This window comes from Xiphophorus hellerii, chromosome 6 (genome assembly GCF_003331165.1).
Source record: "Xiphophorus hellerii strain 12219 chromosome 6, Xiphophorus_hellerii-4.1, whole genome shotgun sequence".
NCBI classification, from domain to species: Eukaryota; Metazoa; Chordata; class Actinopteri; order Cyprinodontiformes; family Poeciliidae; genus Xiphophorus; species Xiphophorus hellerii.
Window position 1 is genome coordinate 29953342 of NC_045677.1, and position 16785 is coordinate 29970126.

The 16785-nt window shown below is 48.4% G+C and overlaps 2 protein-coding genes across 9 annotated transcripts in view; one reads left to right on the plus strand and one right to left on the minus strand.

Annotated features, from left to right (window-relative positions):
• rasal2 (RAS protein activator like 2) overlaps positions 1 to 16785 on the plus strand; it is a 48367-nt gene that overhangs the window by 2010 nt on the left and 29572 nt on the right. For 2 of the 8 annotated variants that reach the window (XM_032564372.1, XM_032564376.1), the window contains exon 1: positions 7960 to 8629. The exons of 1 other annotated variant lie outside the window; for it this stretch is intronic. In XM_032564372.1, coding sequence (XP_032420263.1) covers positions 8209 to 8629 — 421 coding nt within the window. In that variant the 5' untranslated portion in view covers positions 7960 to 8208. Of the gene's footprint in view, positions 1 to 7950; positions 8630 to 9436; positions 9751 to 16785 lie in introns of those variants that run through there. 5 more of the 8 variants (XM_032564378.1, XM_032564371.1, XM_032564373.1 and 2 more) reach the window with 5 other exon arrangements.
• Positions 3535 to 4966, minus strand: LOC116721017 (uncharacterized). Its single transcript, XM_032564588.1, has 2 exons — positions 4030 to 4966; positions 3535 to 3797 (listed from the first exon to the last, which is right to left on the minus strand). The coding sequence occupies exons 1-2, from the start codon at positions 4854 to 4856 to the stop codon at positions 3704 to 3706; spliced, it is 921 nt and encodes a 306-aa protein (XP_032420479.1). The 5' UTR covers positions 4857 to 4966; the 3' UTR covers positions 3535 to 3703.

The window sequence follows — 16785 nt, forward strand, 5'->3', positions numbered from 1 at the left end:
TCCAGTTCTATTTCTGGACCCGGAGTGGAAAAACCCAACCGGACCGCCTCTGCAGAACAGAACCGTCCAGAACGCTGCTGGACTTCTGGTTCTGGTTCCTGGGATCCAGACTGAACTGGTTTCTCTCCCAGGTCTGGTACCGGTTCTGGTACTGGATTTTTAAACCCGCAGGTTTGAGCATAAAATCATCTGTTTCTACTGAGCAGCGATAATTAAATTTATTTATACATTTCAACAGATCAAAGCACAAACATAATGTGATTATTATGACATAAACTTAATTATCACAAGTCAAAATGAACATTTTTCTATTATTATCTATTATTTGTAGATAATTTTCGATGCTGCAGAAATCTGAAAGTTATTTATTCTCTGAAAATGAATCAAGTTCAGAACCGCTTTGAAGAGCTGAAGGTTCTGCTTCAAATCGCATTAAAACATCTGAGTCCGTTTTGCTGAGTCATCATTTATTTTCACAATTCCTGCAGTTTAATTTGCACCAGTTCAATTATTTATATACATTTTATCTGAAGTTTTGTTCAAGATCTCTTCAGCCAAGAGGAGCAGCGTCTTCCTCAGGAACCTGTAAACCGGCTGAACTTCCTGTGTGTCTCCTGAAACAGAACCGGGTCGGTTCTGCTGGGTGGAAGAACCAGCAGCAGTTTTCCTGTTTCCTCCCTGCAGCTGATTGAAGGAATCCGGGTTTTTGTTTACATTCCTGAGCGGGCCGGACAGGCGGCCGACAGGAAGTAATCTGATTACTTTCAGGGTGGCCGGACAGGCAGCCGACAGGAAGTAATCTGATTACTTTCGCAGTGGCCTCGGAGCAGGAGAGGAAACGTTCTGCAGAGGAACTGAAGCGGGTTTGTTCCTCTTCACGTTCTGTTCTGAAAGCTTCCTCCTTCTGGATCCGACCTCTGACCTTTGACCCCGAACAGATCCGAGACGGGTTCCGGTTCAAACTGTTCCTAAAAGTCGGACCAGTTTCCTCCTGAAGTTTGGACGGTGGGATCCTCCTCCCTGCTGGCCTCAGGTCAGAACCAGAACCAGAATCAGAACCGGGTTCCCACCAGCCTGATGACCTAATCTATGACATCATCACACAGTGACTAAAACAGGAAGTGACTGCGAGGTGAGGCAGCTGCTGGACCCAGAACATTACCTCATCGAGCTGCAGTGACCGGATCAGAACCGTCCAGGACTCGCCTGCATTAAAACTGCAGATTTTTCTAAAACTTGTTTTTCTGCATCAGTTCAATCCGTTTCCACCATGTTACCGTTTCTGAAAATCATCTGAGAACAGATCCATCTGAGCTGCTGCTGCCGCCTGGAGAAACCACCAATCAGAGCCAGGAGGCGGGGCTTAGTGCTGCCAATCATTTTTGACTTTGTTTTCTGGCAAAGAAACCTGGAAGTTCCGGAAACCCAACAGAACTGAAATCAGAGATATTTGAAGGAAAATTTAAAGATTTCCTGAATTTCTGGATTTATTCATCGGTTTTTATGATTTGAACGAAAACATTTCACAGCTTCAGTTTGTCTCATTTTCCAGACTGAAACGTGAAAGTTTGCTGAGGTCCGGCCTGGAGGACCGGCCGGGCGGTCCGGCCCAGAGGTCCTGCCCGGAGGACTGGCCTGGAGGACCGGCCAGGCGGTCCGGCCTGGAGGTCCGGCCGGGCGGTCCGGCCTGGAGGACCGGCCTGGAGGTCCGGCCGGGCGGTCCGGCCTGGAGGACCGGCCTGGAGGTCTGGCCTGGAGGTCCGGCCTGGAGGTCCGGCCGGGCGGTCCGGCCGGGTGGTCCGGCCTGGAGGACTGGCCTGGAGGTCCGGCCGGGCGGTCCGGCCTGGAGGACTGGCCTGGAGGACCGGCCAGGCGGTCCGGCCGGGCGGTCCGGCCTGGAGGACCGGCCTGGAGGTCCGGCCGGGCGGTCCGGCCTGGAGGACTGGCCGGGCAGTCCGGGTCGGGTTTTCCTGTTGTGTCTGGATGAAACGGGAACGTTGCTCCTCCCTCTGAGTTGCTGTTGTCCAGGTTTTGTGTCTGGAATGTTTGGCATGTTTCCGTGTCCTCCTCTGGTTTCCCTCCCCTGCCTTCCTCTGCGGCCCGGTTCTTGGCCCAGTTCTTGGCCCGGTTCCGGGGCCCGGTGATTTTTACGGGCTGGAATGTTTGGTTTCCGGGCTGCCGGCCAGGAAATGGATGGGATTCCAGTCGTAGGTCAGGCCTGGGGGGCGAGCGTGTCTGGGTGTTGATGTAAGCAGAACGCGGGTCGGGTCGGGTCAGAACAGGAACCAGAATCTGCAGAATAAACAGGAGTTATGGTTTAACCAGCAGGTGAATTCGCTGCAGTTCCCATGAAGTTTATGTTTCCAGTAAAACAGAAGTTCAGACGGTGCTGGGAGGGAGTTACTGGTCCAGTCTGACTCACTGGTATTTTTACTCCGTTTCCAGGAAGTGACATCACTTCTCTCCTTCACATTACAGCTCATCCTGCTGCCAGCTCACATTTACAGGCTTTAAACCAGCAGAAATCAGGAAGTTCATGGGAATATTTCTGAAGTTTTCACACCCCAGGGGAAAACGACCGAATGGATCAGAACCAGAAAACTGGGTCCTTTGGTTCTGATCAGTGATGAGGAGTAAAAAATAAAACAGCTTTAGAGTTTTAGAGTCTGACTGGAGCCATAGGGGGCGCTCTTATAGTTTTTGGTGGTGGGAAAAATTTTCCAAAAAGCTGAACTGAACTTTTTTCTGACAAAGTTGTATGAGTTTCCTTTCAGCCAGCTGGCTGGCAGTGTGCAGCAACATGTGGGGGGAGGGGCAGCGCTGCATTACTGGAAGCTACTTTCAGCTGAAGAAAGTTTTGCACCTTAAACTGCAGGAGTGGTGCGACGGACAAATGTAAACGTTGATTCTTGTTCCCTCAGATTCTCTGACTCCCAGATTTATTTGGTTCATTTCAGCAGTAAATTATGACTGCAGGATCTTTAATAAATAAATCAAACTTATTCTGATGATCCCAGTTTACGGCTCACAGCGTCTCGAACTTCACCTGCCGTCAGACACAAAGACCAACAAACTGCGACGCTTCAGCAGCGGCTCGTTTAGTGATCAGGAGAATAATCCGAAATTTCAGTTCTGGAGCCGCAGAGGAAGGGAAATATTGGCTGATTGACCAGGACATTGATCGAGACCCGGAACCACAGATCCGACCTGCTGATGTGGTTCTGATGTCAGGTTGGAGTCTGTTGAAGCTGAGGTCCGGTTCTAGTTCTGGTTCTGGTTCCAGAACCTCTTTCATCCAGGCAGGTCTTTGTGTTTCTTTTTTTTTAAAACTTTATTTTTGTTATTTTTGCAGTTTTAGAGACTCACATACATACATTGAACAGTTAGACCCGCTAACAAAAAGTTACAGAGCAGCTAGTTTGACAGGAGCAGTTGAGTGATAACAAGGAAAAAACTAAAATAAGAAAATAGGCAGTTACATAAATTATACAGTTGGTGTCGGATGACTGATCCATTTCCTCCTGTATTTATTGTATTTATAAGTGGCAAGTCTTAATGAAAGTCAGTCTCTCCATTGCGTGAATTTCCTCAATAATGTCCTTCCAGTCCAAACATGACGGTGGTTCCACATCAAGCCACCGGCGAGTTACAGCTTTCTTTGCACCTGATAATAATATCAGTAGGAGATATCTATCAGATTTCTTCAGTTCCTGGGTAAATTACCCAGGAAAACCACAGTAAAGTCACAGCATAAATTTAAGTCCATTTTAGTGTTGATTTCTTTTATCACTTCTGACCAGGGGTGGGCAACTCCAGGCCTCGAGGGCCGGTCTCCTGCAACTTTTAGATGCATCTCTACTTCAACACACCTGAGTCAAATAATGAGGTCATTAGCAGGACTCTGGAGAACTTGACTGCACCTAGGAGGTGATTCAGCTGTTGGATTCAAGTGTGTTGGACCAGGGAGACATCTAAGAGTTGCAGGACACCGGCCCTCGAGGACCAGGACTGCCCACCCCTGCTTCTGACCAATAGGGTGCGATCTTAATACATTCCCAAAAAATATGAAAATGTCCTGCAGACACATTCCCACTGTTCCTCCAACATTTTGCCTTTTCAGTATCGTTACAATATTTACTTTTAATGTTCGGTGTAACAAAAAAACGTACCAGGCATTTCCAGGAAAATTCCTTCCACAGGCCAGAACTTGACATGTGAATCACAGAGTTACATATATTTAACCAAACCTCTTCATTTATTGTTATTTTGGCCTCTTTTTCCCATTTAGTCTTAATATATGTTTTATTACATTTCCTCTCCGTTTGTAGACATGCATATAGTTTGGATATTGTTTTTTTGGGAGGTCTTCCGTTGCTCGAATCTAATAGGATTTTAAGTATACCTGCCTCGTCCTCCTCCAAATATTTTATACTTTTATTGTAGTAGTGCCTTAACTGGAGGTATCTAAAAAAGTCACATTTTTCCAGGTTATAGTTATCTTGAAGTTGTTTAAAACTTTTTAATTCATTATTCTTTGTAATCTTCCAATAACTTGTTATGCCTTTTTGTGACCACTGTGTAAATCTCTTATCCATTCTTGCAGGGAGAAAATCTCTATCATAAACTGGCCATCTTAAAATTCGAGCATTTCTTTCAGTCTTTACTTGCTTTAATATTTTATGCCATATGTCCAATGGTCCTTTTATCCATAAGGGTATTAGGTCAGAATCTATATGTTTTTTAATAAAACAATGATCTCCGAGCCAGGACTGTAGAGGTATATCTCTATAAGACAGATCTACCTCTTTCCATTTAGCTTCACATGTTGGGTCACACCAACCCACTAACACTTTCATCTGCGCTGCTCTGTAATAATCCTCTAGGTGTGGTAAAGCCCCTCCACCCCTTTCAGGTCTTTGTGTTTCTGATGTTCAGGAACCGATGAGCTTCATCAGTTTCATCAACCTTCCCGTCTCTGGGTGTTCTGTTGGGTTTATCTGGGATAGCAGAGAATCAGGAATGTGACGCTGAGCGTTCCCAGTTTGTTCCCAGCTTGGTTCCAGTTGGTTCCAAAGTTGGTTCCCAGGTGAGGCTGCAGGTGTGAAACTCCTCATCCGAGAGGTGGGATTGATTTCTGTCAGGTTTCTGTTCCCAGTGACTCCAGATTCCCTCAGATGAAACCAGTTGGAGCTGCTGGGGCGTCTGACGCAGCAGCAGCGTTGACGGAGGACGGTTCTGTCTCGGTCTTTAGAGTGGAGCATTAATAAATGATGTTGGATGTGACGGCGACTTCTTCTGCTTCCCTGCGTTCCTCTGTCCCGATGAATCATTTATCAGCTGAAGACCTCCTGATTTTCCTGGTGTTGGACGAAGCGGATGAACTTCCTGATCCTCTTGACTCCCTGAGCTCCTCCTGGGCAGCAGCGCCTGGATGACTTGGCTCTGGTTCGGATTCTTGGGATTATCATCGCCGGGTCTTAGCGCTGACCCAGATGCAGCGGCGCCGTCCAGGACACCCGCCGCTTCCTGATCCCATCAGCTCCGAATGTGGGTCAGTGAGCAGAGAGCTTTTCACAACTCCACCTGTTCCAGCCCCACAGGACACCTGGAGGGTCGACTGGGACACCTGGAGGGTCGACTGGGACACCTGGAGGGTCAACTGGGACACCTGGAGGGTCAACTGGGACAGCCAGAGGGTCGACTGGGACACCCGGAGGGTCGACTGGGACACCCGGTGGGTCTACTGGGACACCTGGATTGTCCACTGGGACACCTGGTGGGTCAACTGGGACACCTGGATTGTCGACTGGGACACCTGGAGGGTAGACTGGGACACCTGGTGGGTCAACTGGGACACCTGGATTGTCGACTGGGACACCTGGATTGTCGACTGGGACACCTGGAGGGTCGACTGGGACACCTGGTGGGTCAACTGGGACTGCCGGAGGGTCAACTGGGACAGCCGGAGGGTCAACTGGGACACCTGGAGGGTCAACTGGGACTGCCGGAGGGTCAACTGGGACAGCCGGAGGGTCAACTGGGACACCTGGAGGGTCAACTGGGATTGCTGGAGGGCTGGTTGGGAAACCCAGGTCTGGATCTCTGCTAGAGCCCCTTCCTCATATCTCCTCAAATATTTCAGAACGTCTGTTCAGCCTTTAAAAGCTGCAGTTATTCCACCCCAGTTTCAGGAGATGTTAGATGTTCTGCTGTTAAAAGCCATCATGATGTTGATGTGAAGAAATAAAATTTATAAACCCTTTTTTTTTTTTATCCCAATCGGAAAGTCAATGTGTCTACAAAGAGTTGCTGTGGATGGCGATGCTGTGGGCAGTAAGGATCTCATGTAGCAGTCAGTATCGTAGTGAATTTGAATTGGCCTCTTACTGAAGACTGTTGCATGACATGACTAACGGCTCAAAATCTCTGCCCTGCCATTAGAAAGCCAGGCAGAGAGATGTTGGAGTAGGGGATTCGCTCTGAGATGAGTTGAACTTCCTCCTTCTCTCTCTCATCCTTTTGAATTCCTCTGGGACTTGGGGTCAAAGTTCAGGAATTATTTCAGCTTCTGAGATGCTAATGCAAACTGGACCCAGTTGTAAAAACAATACCTTGTTACCACGGTTACGCATCATAATAACTGTCAAAGAGTGAGAAGCAGAGGGAATAGACCAGCCGGGAAACGCCTCTGGACCAGCCGGGGAACGCCTCTGGACCCGGGAAACGCCTCTGGACCCGGGGAACGCCTCTGGACCCGGGAAACGCCTCTGGACCTGGGTAACGCCTCTGGACCCGGGGAACGCCTCTGGACCAGCCGCTGGCTTTGGTCGCCTTATACTAAAGGACTAATGTCTCAGCCAGATCTAGAGAAACTCATCCATGCCTTCATCTTCAGTCGTATTGATTATTGCAACAGCGTCTTCACAGGTCTGTCCAACAAATCAATCAAACAGCTGCAGCTGATCCAGAATGCTGCTGCTGGCGTTCTCACTAAAACCAGGAAGATAGAGCACATAACACCAGTTTTAAAGTCCCTCCACTGGCTCCCTGTAGCTCAAAGAATAGACTTTAAAATACTGTTGTTAGTTTATAAATCACTGAACGGCTTAGCACCACAATACATTACAGATCTGCTGTTGTTGTATCAACCTTCCAGACCTCTCAGGTTCTGGTTCTGGTTCTGCTCTGCATCCCCAGAACCAGAACCAAACGAGGAGAAGCAGCTTTCAGCATCTATGCACCACAAATTTGGAACTAACTTCCAGAAAACTGTAAAACAGCTGAAACACTGACTTCTTTTAAATCTCAACTGAAAACCCACCTGTTTAGAATTGTATTTGAAATGTAATCAATTACAAATTTATTGATGGAACTTGACTTAATGATTGATTCTATATTGCATTGTGTTTCTGTGTTTGTAATGATGTAAAGCACTTTGAAATGCCTTGCTGCTGAAATGTGCTATACAAATAAAATTTGATTGATTGATTGATTGATTACACCAAGACTTCTCCAACCCTCGGGTATCAGGTGGAGGTCTGCTGAACTGGAGTCGCTGTGGTTTCTAAATCCAGTTTCATTTCAAGAAAAATCTTCTGGAGAAGCAGCAGAGGGACTGAGATGATACATGTGTGTAAATAAAGAAGGTTATCAGATGTGTGTCAGCTCTCGGTTCCTGTTTTATTAATAATCCTACACACACACACACACACACACACACACTCTTTCACACAGCAGATCAGTGGAAACATGGTGGTGTGACGAAACCATCGCTGCTGAGGTAAAAGCACCCTGGGTTGTGGTTTCCTGTGGAAGCCCTGCTCTTCATTGGTTCCGGACTCTGTGGACCAGAACTAGGGAGAAGCCGGACCCTGGAGTGAACTGGTTCAGAGCCTGAGCGGTTCTGATCAGGGTGCGGAGCCATAAACCAGATTTTCTTCAGGCAGGAAACCACAGTCTGCTGGTTTACAGTCTGCTGCCCTGTGATTGGCTGAGGCTTGCTCTTCCTCTGACTGACTTCCTCCCAGGAAGACGCTCGCTCGCTGGCTGCCTGTTGAGAAACGGCAGCATGACGACGACCTGAGGGCCCAGCGCCGTCGAGTTTGGACCAGAGCCCTGCTGTTGGGTTTGAATTATGACCCATCTAGAACCCGGCTGTAGAACCGGCGGAGTCGCTGCGCCTTGAACCGAGCCCATCCGGTCTGGACCATGAGTGGGAGTGTAACTCCCCCTGAGGGCCTCGAGGGCCCGGTTCAGCCCGGTCCGTACCGCAGGCACCTCTACAGAAAACCCTGGAAGGTGTTTGAGCCTGGTTCTGAGCAGCCATTGGACCGATACCAGTGGAGAACATCTGAAGACCAGAACCTGGAACGCCCTCAGCTGTTCGGCCTGCTCAAAACCAGCACTCTGCCCCGGCGTCGGAACCAGAACCAGGATCCGGACAAGCATGGATCTCTGCGCAGGATCATTCCCTTCTTCCGGTCCATGTCAGAACCTGGTGCCGCCGGCGGCTCGGACAGAACGCCGCTCAGGAACGCCGAGCGCAGAGCGCCGTCCGTCAGCAGCTTCATCAGTACGCTGTCCCGCCGGATCGGCCGGGTTCTGAGAGACGAGCCGGAACCAGAGTCCGGTAGGAGAATGAAGCTGCTTCATGTTTAGCTGTTTGTGTAACGATCAGCTCTGCTGATTGGTTCTCCTCTCTTCCTGTTTATCTGATCGCCTTGTTAAACCCAAACAATCATCCTCGGCTGGTATTACCAGAACCAAACCGGGTTGCAGAGGTTGGGACCTTCACAATCTGTCCGTGTTCTACATTATTCCCTCTTAAAACATAGAAAATAGAAGATAATTTCTTCTAAATTATATTTTCTATTGAATGTCACACAGCATGCAGATGAAACTGGTGATTTTATCTGTTGCTCTGCCATGAAATAATTTTATCGTAAACTCAGTGAGCTGGTGACAGACTTCTGCATCCTATGTGCACAAAGGAGCGTTATAGGAGATCCTTCCTCCCAGCAGCTGATAGTCTCTAAAACATCTCTGTTCCCAATAAAGTCTTTGTCTTTACATGGATGTTTTATATTTCTGTCTTTGTGTGAATCTACTTGCTTTGACTTCCTGTCACTTTGCTGTAGTGAACCACAATTTCACCTTTGTGGGACAATGAAGTATATTTCTATTCTATTCTAGAAATGTGGCAGAATCAGAAATGGCTACAACAAAACCTTCCTTAATAGTTCAAAAAGTTTTAAATTCACATAAAAGAGGAAAAAATTCAACAACTTTCTCTTAATTACTGGATGTTTCCAGATAGAAGTAAGACGTTACCATCTGTAGTTTGAGTTTCTTCGTGAATGAGACGGACGTTTTCTCTTGGAACGTTCATTTTTCCTGACTTTGAACACATTTTGATCGACGATGTCAAAGTTAAACACTGACGTCTGGCAGATTTGGTTGATGGCAGACGAGTGTTTGAGGTCTTCCTTCAAACCAGCACTCTGTGAATGATCCCACCATCTGTGCAGATGAACCAACCATTGCCCCAGCGGACTGTAAGTCCTCTACCCGGTAACACTCATTCACCAAGTGTTTGCAGACCACAAGAGGCTGTTATCCTTCCACAGAGTCCTGTGGTTCCTGTCCAGTGGGCTGCTGTGGGACATACCAGACCCCCTCTGCTACACAGGACCTCCAGGATACTGGGATCCATCCAGACCTTTAACCTTCATATAGCTTCACCTCTTTCAGGTTGGACACACTTACTGAGACCCACCCAGCAAGTCTCCTGGTCTGTTCAGGTACCAGTTAGTGTGGGACGTTGTAGTTTAGGTTCTTCACCATCATTTTCTGGTTTAGCTGTTCATGAATGTTGGGTTTGTTTTGTGGCTGTTGGAGGCAGAACGTGTTCCTGCGGCTCTGTTTGTCTACACCTCAGTGGTGTTTACCTGCCAGAACACACCGTCCCTTTAAATCGGCTCATTGTTCGCCCTTCACGCTCTGCAGGTTGCAAACACAGCGTAAATCATCGAGTTCAGGCAGATCAGAGGCTGAAGAGTTTCACAAAACTGGCCCTGAAACTTCCAGCTTCTCCTCCTCCTCTGATTAACCTCTGACCCCGGATCCAGGATGTGGTCAACCCAACAGTTTCAGTCTGAGGGATGATTTTCCTTCAGGAGGAACGTTGGTTGGGTGGAGGATTTGGAAGAAGGTTTAATTGATTTGCACTGATACACCGCCATGTGAGAAGAACAGCCGGAGGTTTCACATGTTTCACATGTCCTCCTCATGTGACGGTTCTCTGCAGGGAGACGAACAGATTCAGTCACTTCAACCTCCAAATGATCCAAGCTTCTCTCACTGCAGGTCCGGATCGGTCCAGTTCCGGCAGAAAGAACAAACATTACAGCTTCTGTTAGCTCTGACTGTGGAGGCATGAAGCTCTGCAGAAATATCATCACTAAACGACAACAGGAAGTAGAGAAACATGCTGAGCAGCTGCAGAGTTTTATTTGGACACAGCAGCAGACAGGAAGTTGGACTGGTGATGTTTTCAGTTCCAGCTGTAAACTGACTGGTTCTCCATACTGGTCCTCCAGACTGGTTCTCCAGACTGGTTCTCCAGACTGGTTCTCCAGACTGGTTCTCCATACTGGTCCTCCAGACTGGTTCTTCATACTGGTTCTCCATACTGGTTCTCCAGACTTTCTGCTGGTTTTCTGTACTGGACGGCTGCAGCTCTCTGTGTTCCTGGTGGATTAGTTCAACATTGTAGTATTTCTAGAACTATTTTTAGTATTTCCAGAACGTTTCATGCTAATGATAGCATGCTAGCTCTTTATGCTAACATTAGCCTGCTGTGTGGACTTCCTTTCTTTCATGTCTATATTAGCCTTGTAATAGTAGCATGTTACATGTGTTATCCTTTCCAGCTAACATTAACATTGTTTTCATATTTTCACCAGGGAAATGGCACACTGCATTGCATTCTGGGATTGTTTGGGCCTTACTGTCTTCTCCGCTAAACAGTTGACTGTTGGCAGCGTTTCTATGAAAAAGTGGTCAGTTTGTCCTGCAGCTGCCTGAGCCTGTAGCAGCATAACTACAGAGGTAGCTCTGGATAAGCTAAACTCCTAGAATGAGTCATGAAAGACTCAGAGCTGAACGATGTTTGTGTTTACTGGGAGAGAAACTGCAGGCTGTAATCAGGAGGCTCTTAAATGTGTTGGATCCATATGAGCTTCCATAACAAGGAGGGAACCTGCAGACTATTGTTGACATTCTGAAAATGTAAAAAAAATATCAACGTGTTTCATGACTGGCCATTGAGCGCATGGTTATAAACTGAAAGTAGTTCAGCACACATCAGCCTGTTTCTGATGTTGAAGCCTGGATCAGCCATGGTGAGTAGCTGCAGCTAACTCTGTCATCCAGGATCGTCTCATGTTCAAATTATTACGCTAATGTTAGCATGCTTACTGTTCTTTCTTTTAGTTGGATTAGCATGCAATCGATGCTAACATTAGCTGCTGTGTTAAGTTTTGGTAGTTTTTCATGTTCATATTTACGTGATAATGTTAGCTAACTGTTGTCTTTTCATTGACCTTTTGCAACTGTCACTTCATCATGTGAGGCGCCATGACTGACGTTGGAAGTGAGGAACTTGAGTATTGAATGGAGCAGCTGTGATTGTTTACCAAACTCGTTTTTGCTAATGTAGCAGCTACTTGTTCTAGTTGAGATGATTTATCTGTGGAAGTGGAACCTATACTTGGAGCTTATTGAATAATTGGTTTGGAAACCGGTCCTTAACTTTCTTTCCGGACGTTGGTTGATTTGATCAAATCATTGACTTTACTTGAATTTATGCCACTGTCTCATAAACGGTCTTTCCCCGTACACCAGAGCAAACTTAAATTGGACAAAAGTCTAGATGTTTACCAGTTTTGTTTGTGAGTGGGACTGAATGGTGGGTCATTTTCTCCAGGGTTACTAATTAATACTAATTAAATGTCCGTGATGCAATATTTGATTGCATCTCACTAATCTTACTTTCCTATAAGGTTTATGAACATTGATCTTCTTATCTTGAGGAAAAGTATTCACTGCAAATCTAGAAATACACCCAGGGCTGCCAGTCCTTGTGATTGACTGTCCATCACCAACTTCTCTACTCATCAGATGTTTGCATCCTTTCCCGTTTTCAGCCTGCTGCACATCATCCTACATTTTACAGTGAGATGGACTAAATGAAATATTTCAGGGTTTAGGCCACCAGCTGTCTGTTGTTTTGACCAGCTCTACAGACGTTAACGTGCTCACAGGTTGTTTGGACCTTTGTCACGTCGCAGTTGGCCGCTTTGTGAAGACGTCTCCTTCAAAGGGTTAATAACATTAGCTCACTGATGCTAGCTATCATTAGCAGTGTTTAGTATTTGATGGTAACTTTGGTGCACTAATATTAGCATGCTGTTTTCTTTTGTGCATGCTAACGTTTCCATACTATGTCAGTGTGCTAACTGTGTTGTTTGCTATTTTCTCTGGATAATTCAGGACTGGTTCTGGTTCTTGCTACTTTGTTATTCTTCTAGCGAACTAGACGTGTTAAGTCGGGTATTTCCATGCTAATGCTAGCATGTTATTACGCTGATGTTATGATTGTGTTGCTGTCTTTGATGTTACCTGTGTTAGCATGCTAACTGTGTTGTCTTCAGTTTATTTGGACTGAAGTAGATTCGGTGTAATTGGACAGTACCTTCACATGAGCTGCTGTTGCTGATTATAAATAGACTGAACTGGTGAAGGTTGTGTTGGGTGTGTTAGGAAATGCAGCGGGCTGAGCGATGTGGTGAAACCTGCGATAAGTTCTGAACATGCAGAGCAGTTTGGGGATGTTGTGTTTTGCTGTAATCTGTATGTCAGGTGGGGAGCGGCTGAGGCAAACCGTCATGGCCGTCAGTCTGGCTGGACGCTGTCCGTGCCGGTCCTGGGCTCTGACCCGTTTTCACTCATTAACATGATGCTCCGCTCAGCAACAACCTCTGGTTCTGATCCAGATCAGGATATGAGAACCTGCAGCAGGTCTGACGCGTCAAAACAGGGTCGGCTTCTAGTAAACATGTGAACAGAGACGCTCAGTGAGAGTTTTCTCCAGGCTGCCGCAGTGCATGCTGGGTAATAAAAACCACAGAGTTCTCACTTCTCACAGACAGAAGCCTGAGTCAGCGAAGACAGAGCTGACCGAGCATCCACCCGCCCGCCCTGGGACGCTGCTGCAGTCTGGGTCCAGCAGAACCGGCTTCTGGTAACTCTGGGTTCTGGTAGATCCAGGTTCTGGTTGTAAGGAGCTGGGAATGTTGGCAGGAATTCCAGTGTTTGGGTATTCCAGCCAGGAGTGACTCGTCCTTTTGTATGTAAATGATCCTTTCAGAATAAAAGCCCGTGCAGAACAAAGGGAGGCTCATCAACCTTTCAGACTCCGGTGGGAACGTTCAGTGGGAACGTTGGGATTCCTGCTGTCGGGTTTGTTCTTCTCTGATCAGGCTGTGACCTGACTGCGGATCAGTCTGAGGTCCAGTAGAACTCAGCTTGTTGGACCCGGAACGGATCAGAACCAGCGTTCTCCGTCCTGTGGCCTCCGGTTCTGCTTCGCCTCCCTCGGCTCTTTGTCGTGCTCTCTCTGCTCCGCTGCCCCCGTCAGCCTGATCCGAGGCGACGCCACCATTGACCTCTGACCCCTGAAAGCCCCCCCAGCCCCCACCCATCCAGTGACTGACAGCCGAGGGGCAGAACCGGCTCTGCAGACGCTGCTGCAGTCAGCAGGTTTAAATATTAAACAGAACCGCTGCCGGGTTCCACAGAGACCAGCAGGAAAAGGTTCTGATATTTGTTCTGCATGAAATATTCATGAAGAGACCTTTGAGTTTACCTGGTTCTGTTGAAGAGGCAGAGGTTCTGTTGTGGTCTCATCATTTGGTGATGAACCTTCCTGGTGGGTTCTGGTTGGTTCTGGTCTGAGTTCTGTAGATGAGCTTGAACTGGACCAGGTGACTCGTGGTACCAGGAAACGTTTTGAATGAAGATGAACTCGTTCATTTTTATTTGGCTCAAAATGTCTGAGGCTTCATCCCACTCCAGTCCGTTCACCTACAAACTCCGGTCCGGTTGGTGAGGTGTGAACGCTAATCGACCTTTGACCTCTGGTCCTCCAGACCTGGGTCTGGGTTCGACTGAAGTGAACTCTGGTTTGGTTTCATATGTGAACTTCAAGCGGACCGGAGACCGCTCCAAAAGCAGGAAGTGGACTACAGTGCAGGTCATTCTGGGTAAATGCCAAAGCTAACATGCTAGCCTAGCGTTAGCAGCAGAAATGGCTCCTGGTCTTTAGCCAAAGACTAAAGAGAAATCCTCCAACCACTAAAATCTGAGGCCTCCATCTTGTTTCCATCTGGTGAAGAAGGAAGTTGCTCTCAGTGTCTTCAGAGGTTTTTGTGTCGTTTCCTTCAGTGGTTCTTGGTGCAGCGCCCCCACAGGCCAGGAGGGGAACAGGTTGGTTTGACTCAGAACCACAGCAGCTGGAGGTGGAACAGATGATGGAGTTCTGCTCCACCCGGTCGACCTGGTTCCAGCAGAACCGGGTCGACCGGACCATCAGGAGGATGGTCCTACAGTAGGATCTGTCCATCCTACTGAATGTTAGGATGGACAGAAGGATGGATCTGGATCTGGAACTGGATCTGGATCTGGATCTGGAACTGGAACTGGATTTGGATCTGGATCTGGATTTGGATCCGTCTCCCTGTGAACTGGTCTGGATTGGAATCGTCTCAGAGGTGTGTGTGGGCGTTCAGAACCAGCCCAATGGACCTTCAGCAGGCATCGGGTCATGTAACAGGCTGAGCTCATGGTGGACAGCAGAACCACCGGACCGGGTCCAGTAGAACCTCACCTTCAGCTGGTGTCTGAGGTTCAGACTGGTTCTGAAACTCATCAGAGAACTGCAGCAGCTCTGTACCGCTGTGTGTGTGTGTGTGTGTGCGTGTGTGTGTGTCGTTCCGCCTCCAGTTCAATGGTCCCATCTTGATAAAGCGGTGATGTAATGTAGCTGCGCCCTGATTGGCTGGGGGCTGCCGTGTTTACAGGTTGCCATGGCGACGTGCAGGTCTGCAGACAAAGCCTCTCTGTTGTCCCGTCGGTGCAGCAGCCGTTAACCCTTCGGGAACTCCTCTCCGGTTCCGGTCCGCTCTGGGAATCCTGCTGGGAGGTTTACCGGGAGCCGGGTAACACCTGGAGCGGATCGGACCCGAACCAGAACCCGGTAAACCCAGCAGCTGCTGCTTCCCTGCTGCAGGTGAAGGTTTTTATTCCCTCCTCCGCTTCAGATGTCTGGACCGGTTCTGGTTCTGCCTAGTAATGAAACCAGAACCTGATCCCAGTTGGTGCCGGTCCAGTTTCATGTAAACACAAACAGACATCCGGCTTCAGAGGAATAGCAGACATGCCCGGAGGGGACAGGTGGGCGGCCCGGTCCGAACATTCCCTCTGGAGGCTCGGCCGGGTCCGGTTTCCCTCCGGACCGAGGAACGCTGCGGCTTAACCGGCACGTATTATGTCCCAGCGGTTCCGACCCGACTGCAGAGAACCAACAGCAGGTCCGCTTTGTTCTGCAGCCAGTGTTTGGTTCAGATGAATCGGACCAGAATCTGACCCGGTGCAGATGAATCGGACCTGGTTCGGTCCGTCTCAGCAGCAGGATGCCGCTCCGTCCTCCTTCCTGTCTTTGTCCGTCTCTGCTGCCGGACCGGACCTTGGAGCCGCTAATCATCCGGGCCGGAATCCCAGGAGGCAGAACCGGAGCGGGTTCTGGTGGTGCCGGCTGCAGCAGGTGTGGATGAATTATTGCTCAGCCAGAAATAACCAGCTGACAGCGCAGACCCAGCTGCTGCCGGGTTCTGCTGCGGACCGGACCGGGTCCAGAACCAGATCCTGATGTCCTGCTGTTTAAATTATTTTATTTAACTGAAAAGAAATTAAACGATTTGATTTAAACGAGTTTCTGTCGGTTCCTGTCGGTCCTTCCTGCTCAGAGTTCTGTCTGGTTCAGTCTGGTTCTGTTTGGTTCAGTCTGGTTCTGTTTGGTTCAGTCTGGTTCTGTTTGGTTCTGTCTGGTTCTGTTTGGTTCTGTCTGGTTCTGTTTGATTACCAGAACCTGCAGTAGTTGGTTCTGTGAAGCTCCTGAGTGTCTCCAGTCTAACGAGCCCATCAGAACCATCAGAACCGGGCCAGCCCGCCCGTCCTCAGGTCTCCCTGCTGCGCTAACCCTGTGACCTTTGACCTCTGCTGAGGCGACTGTGACACGTCGCCTTCCATCATCGTCGCCCTTTGATCCGACGGCGCCCTCTGCTGGAGGAACTGCAGCTCTGCAGCTTCCTCTGCTGCTCTAACCAGAACAGAACCGCCTGGTCCAGAACCTCCTGATCAGAACTGCCCGATCAGAACCGCCTGGTCCAGAACCGCCCGATCAGAACTGCTGCCCCCGCAGCAGTTTGGGTTCGGATGTCGGACAGAAACCCGGCCAGAGTGGGTCGGGTTGGTTCCTGATGTCGCCGTTTGACTCGGTGGATCTTCGCATATTAATAAATAAAAGTCGGACTTTTAAATTTTGTCTTCAGATTTGTTATGTTTCCATGTTACGTTTGGGGAAACAGCAGAGAGTCGATCTCTGCCATCAGAACCAGTAGGATCCGTTCTGGACCTGCTGGTACTTACAGTATCTAGTTTATTACG

What these genes read in the sequence shown, in the direction of transcription:
- LOC116721017 (XM_032564588.1), bottom strand. Translation starts at nt 4,856, where the DNA reads ATGAAAGTGTTAGTGGGTTGGTGTGACCCAACATGTGAAGCTAAATGG. An exon ending in ATTAAGATCGCACCCTATTG is followed by an intron (nt 3,798 to 4,029) that starts GTCAGAAGCAGG and finishes TGCCCACCCCTG; the next exon opens with GTCAGAAGTGATAAAAGAAA.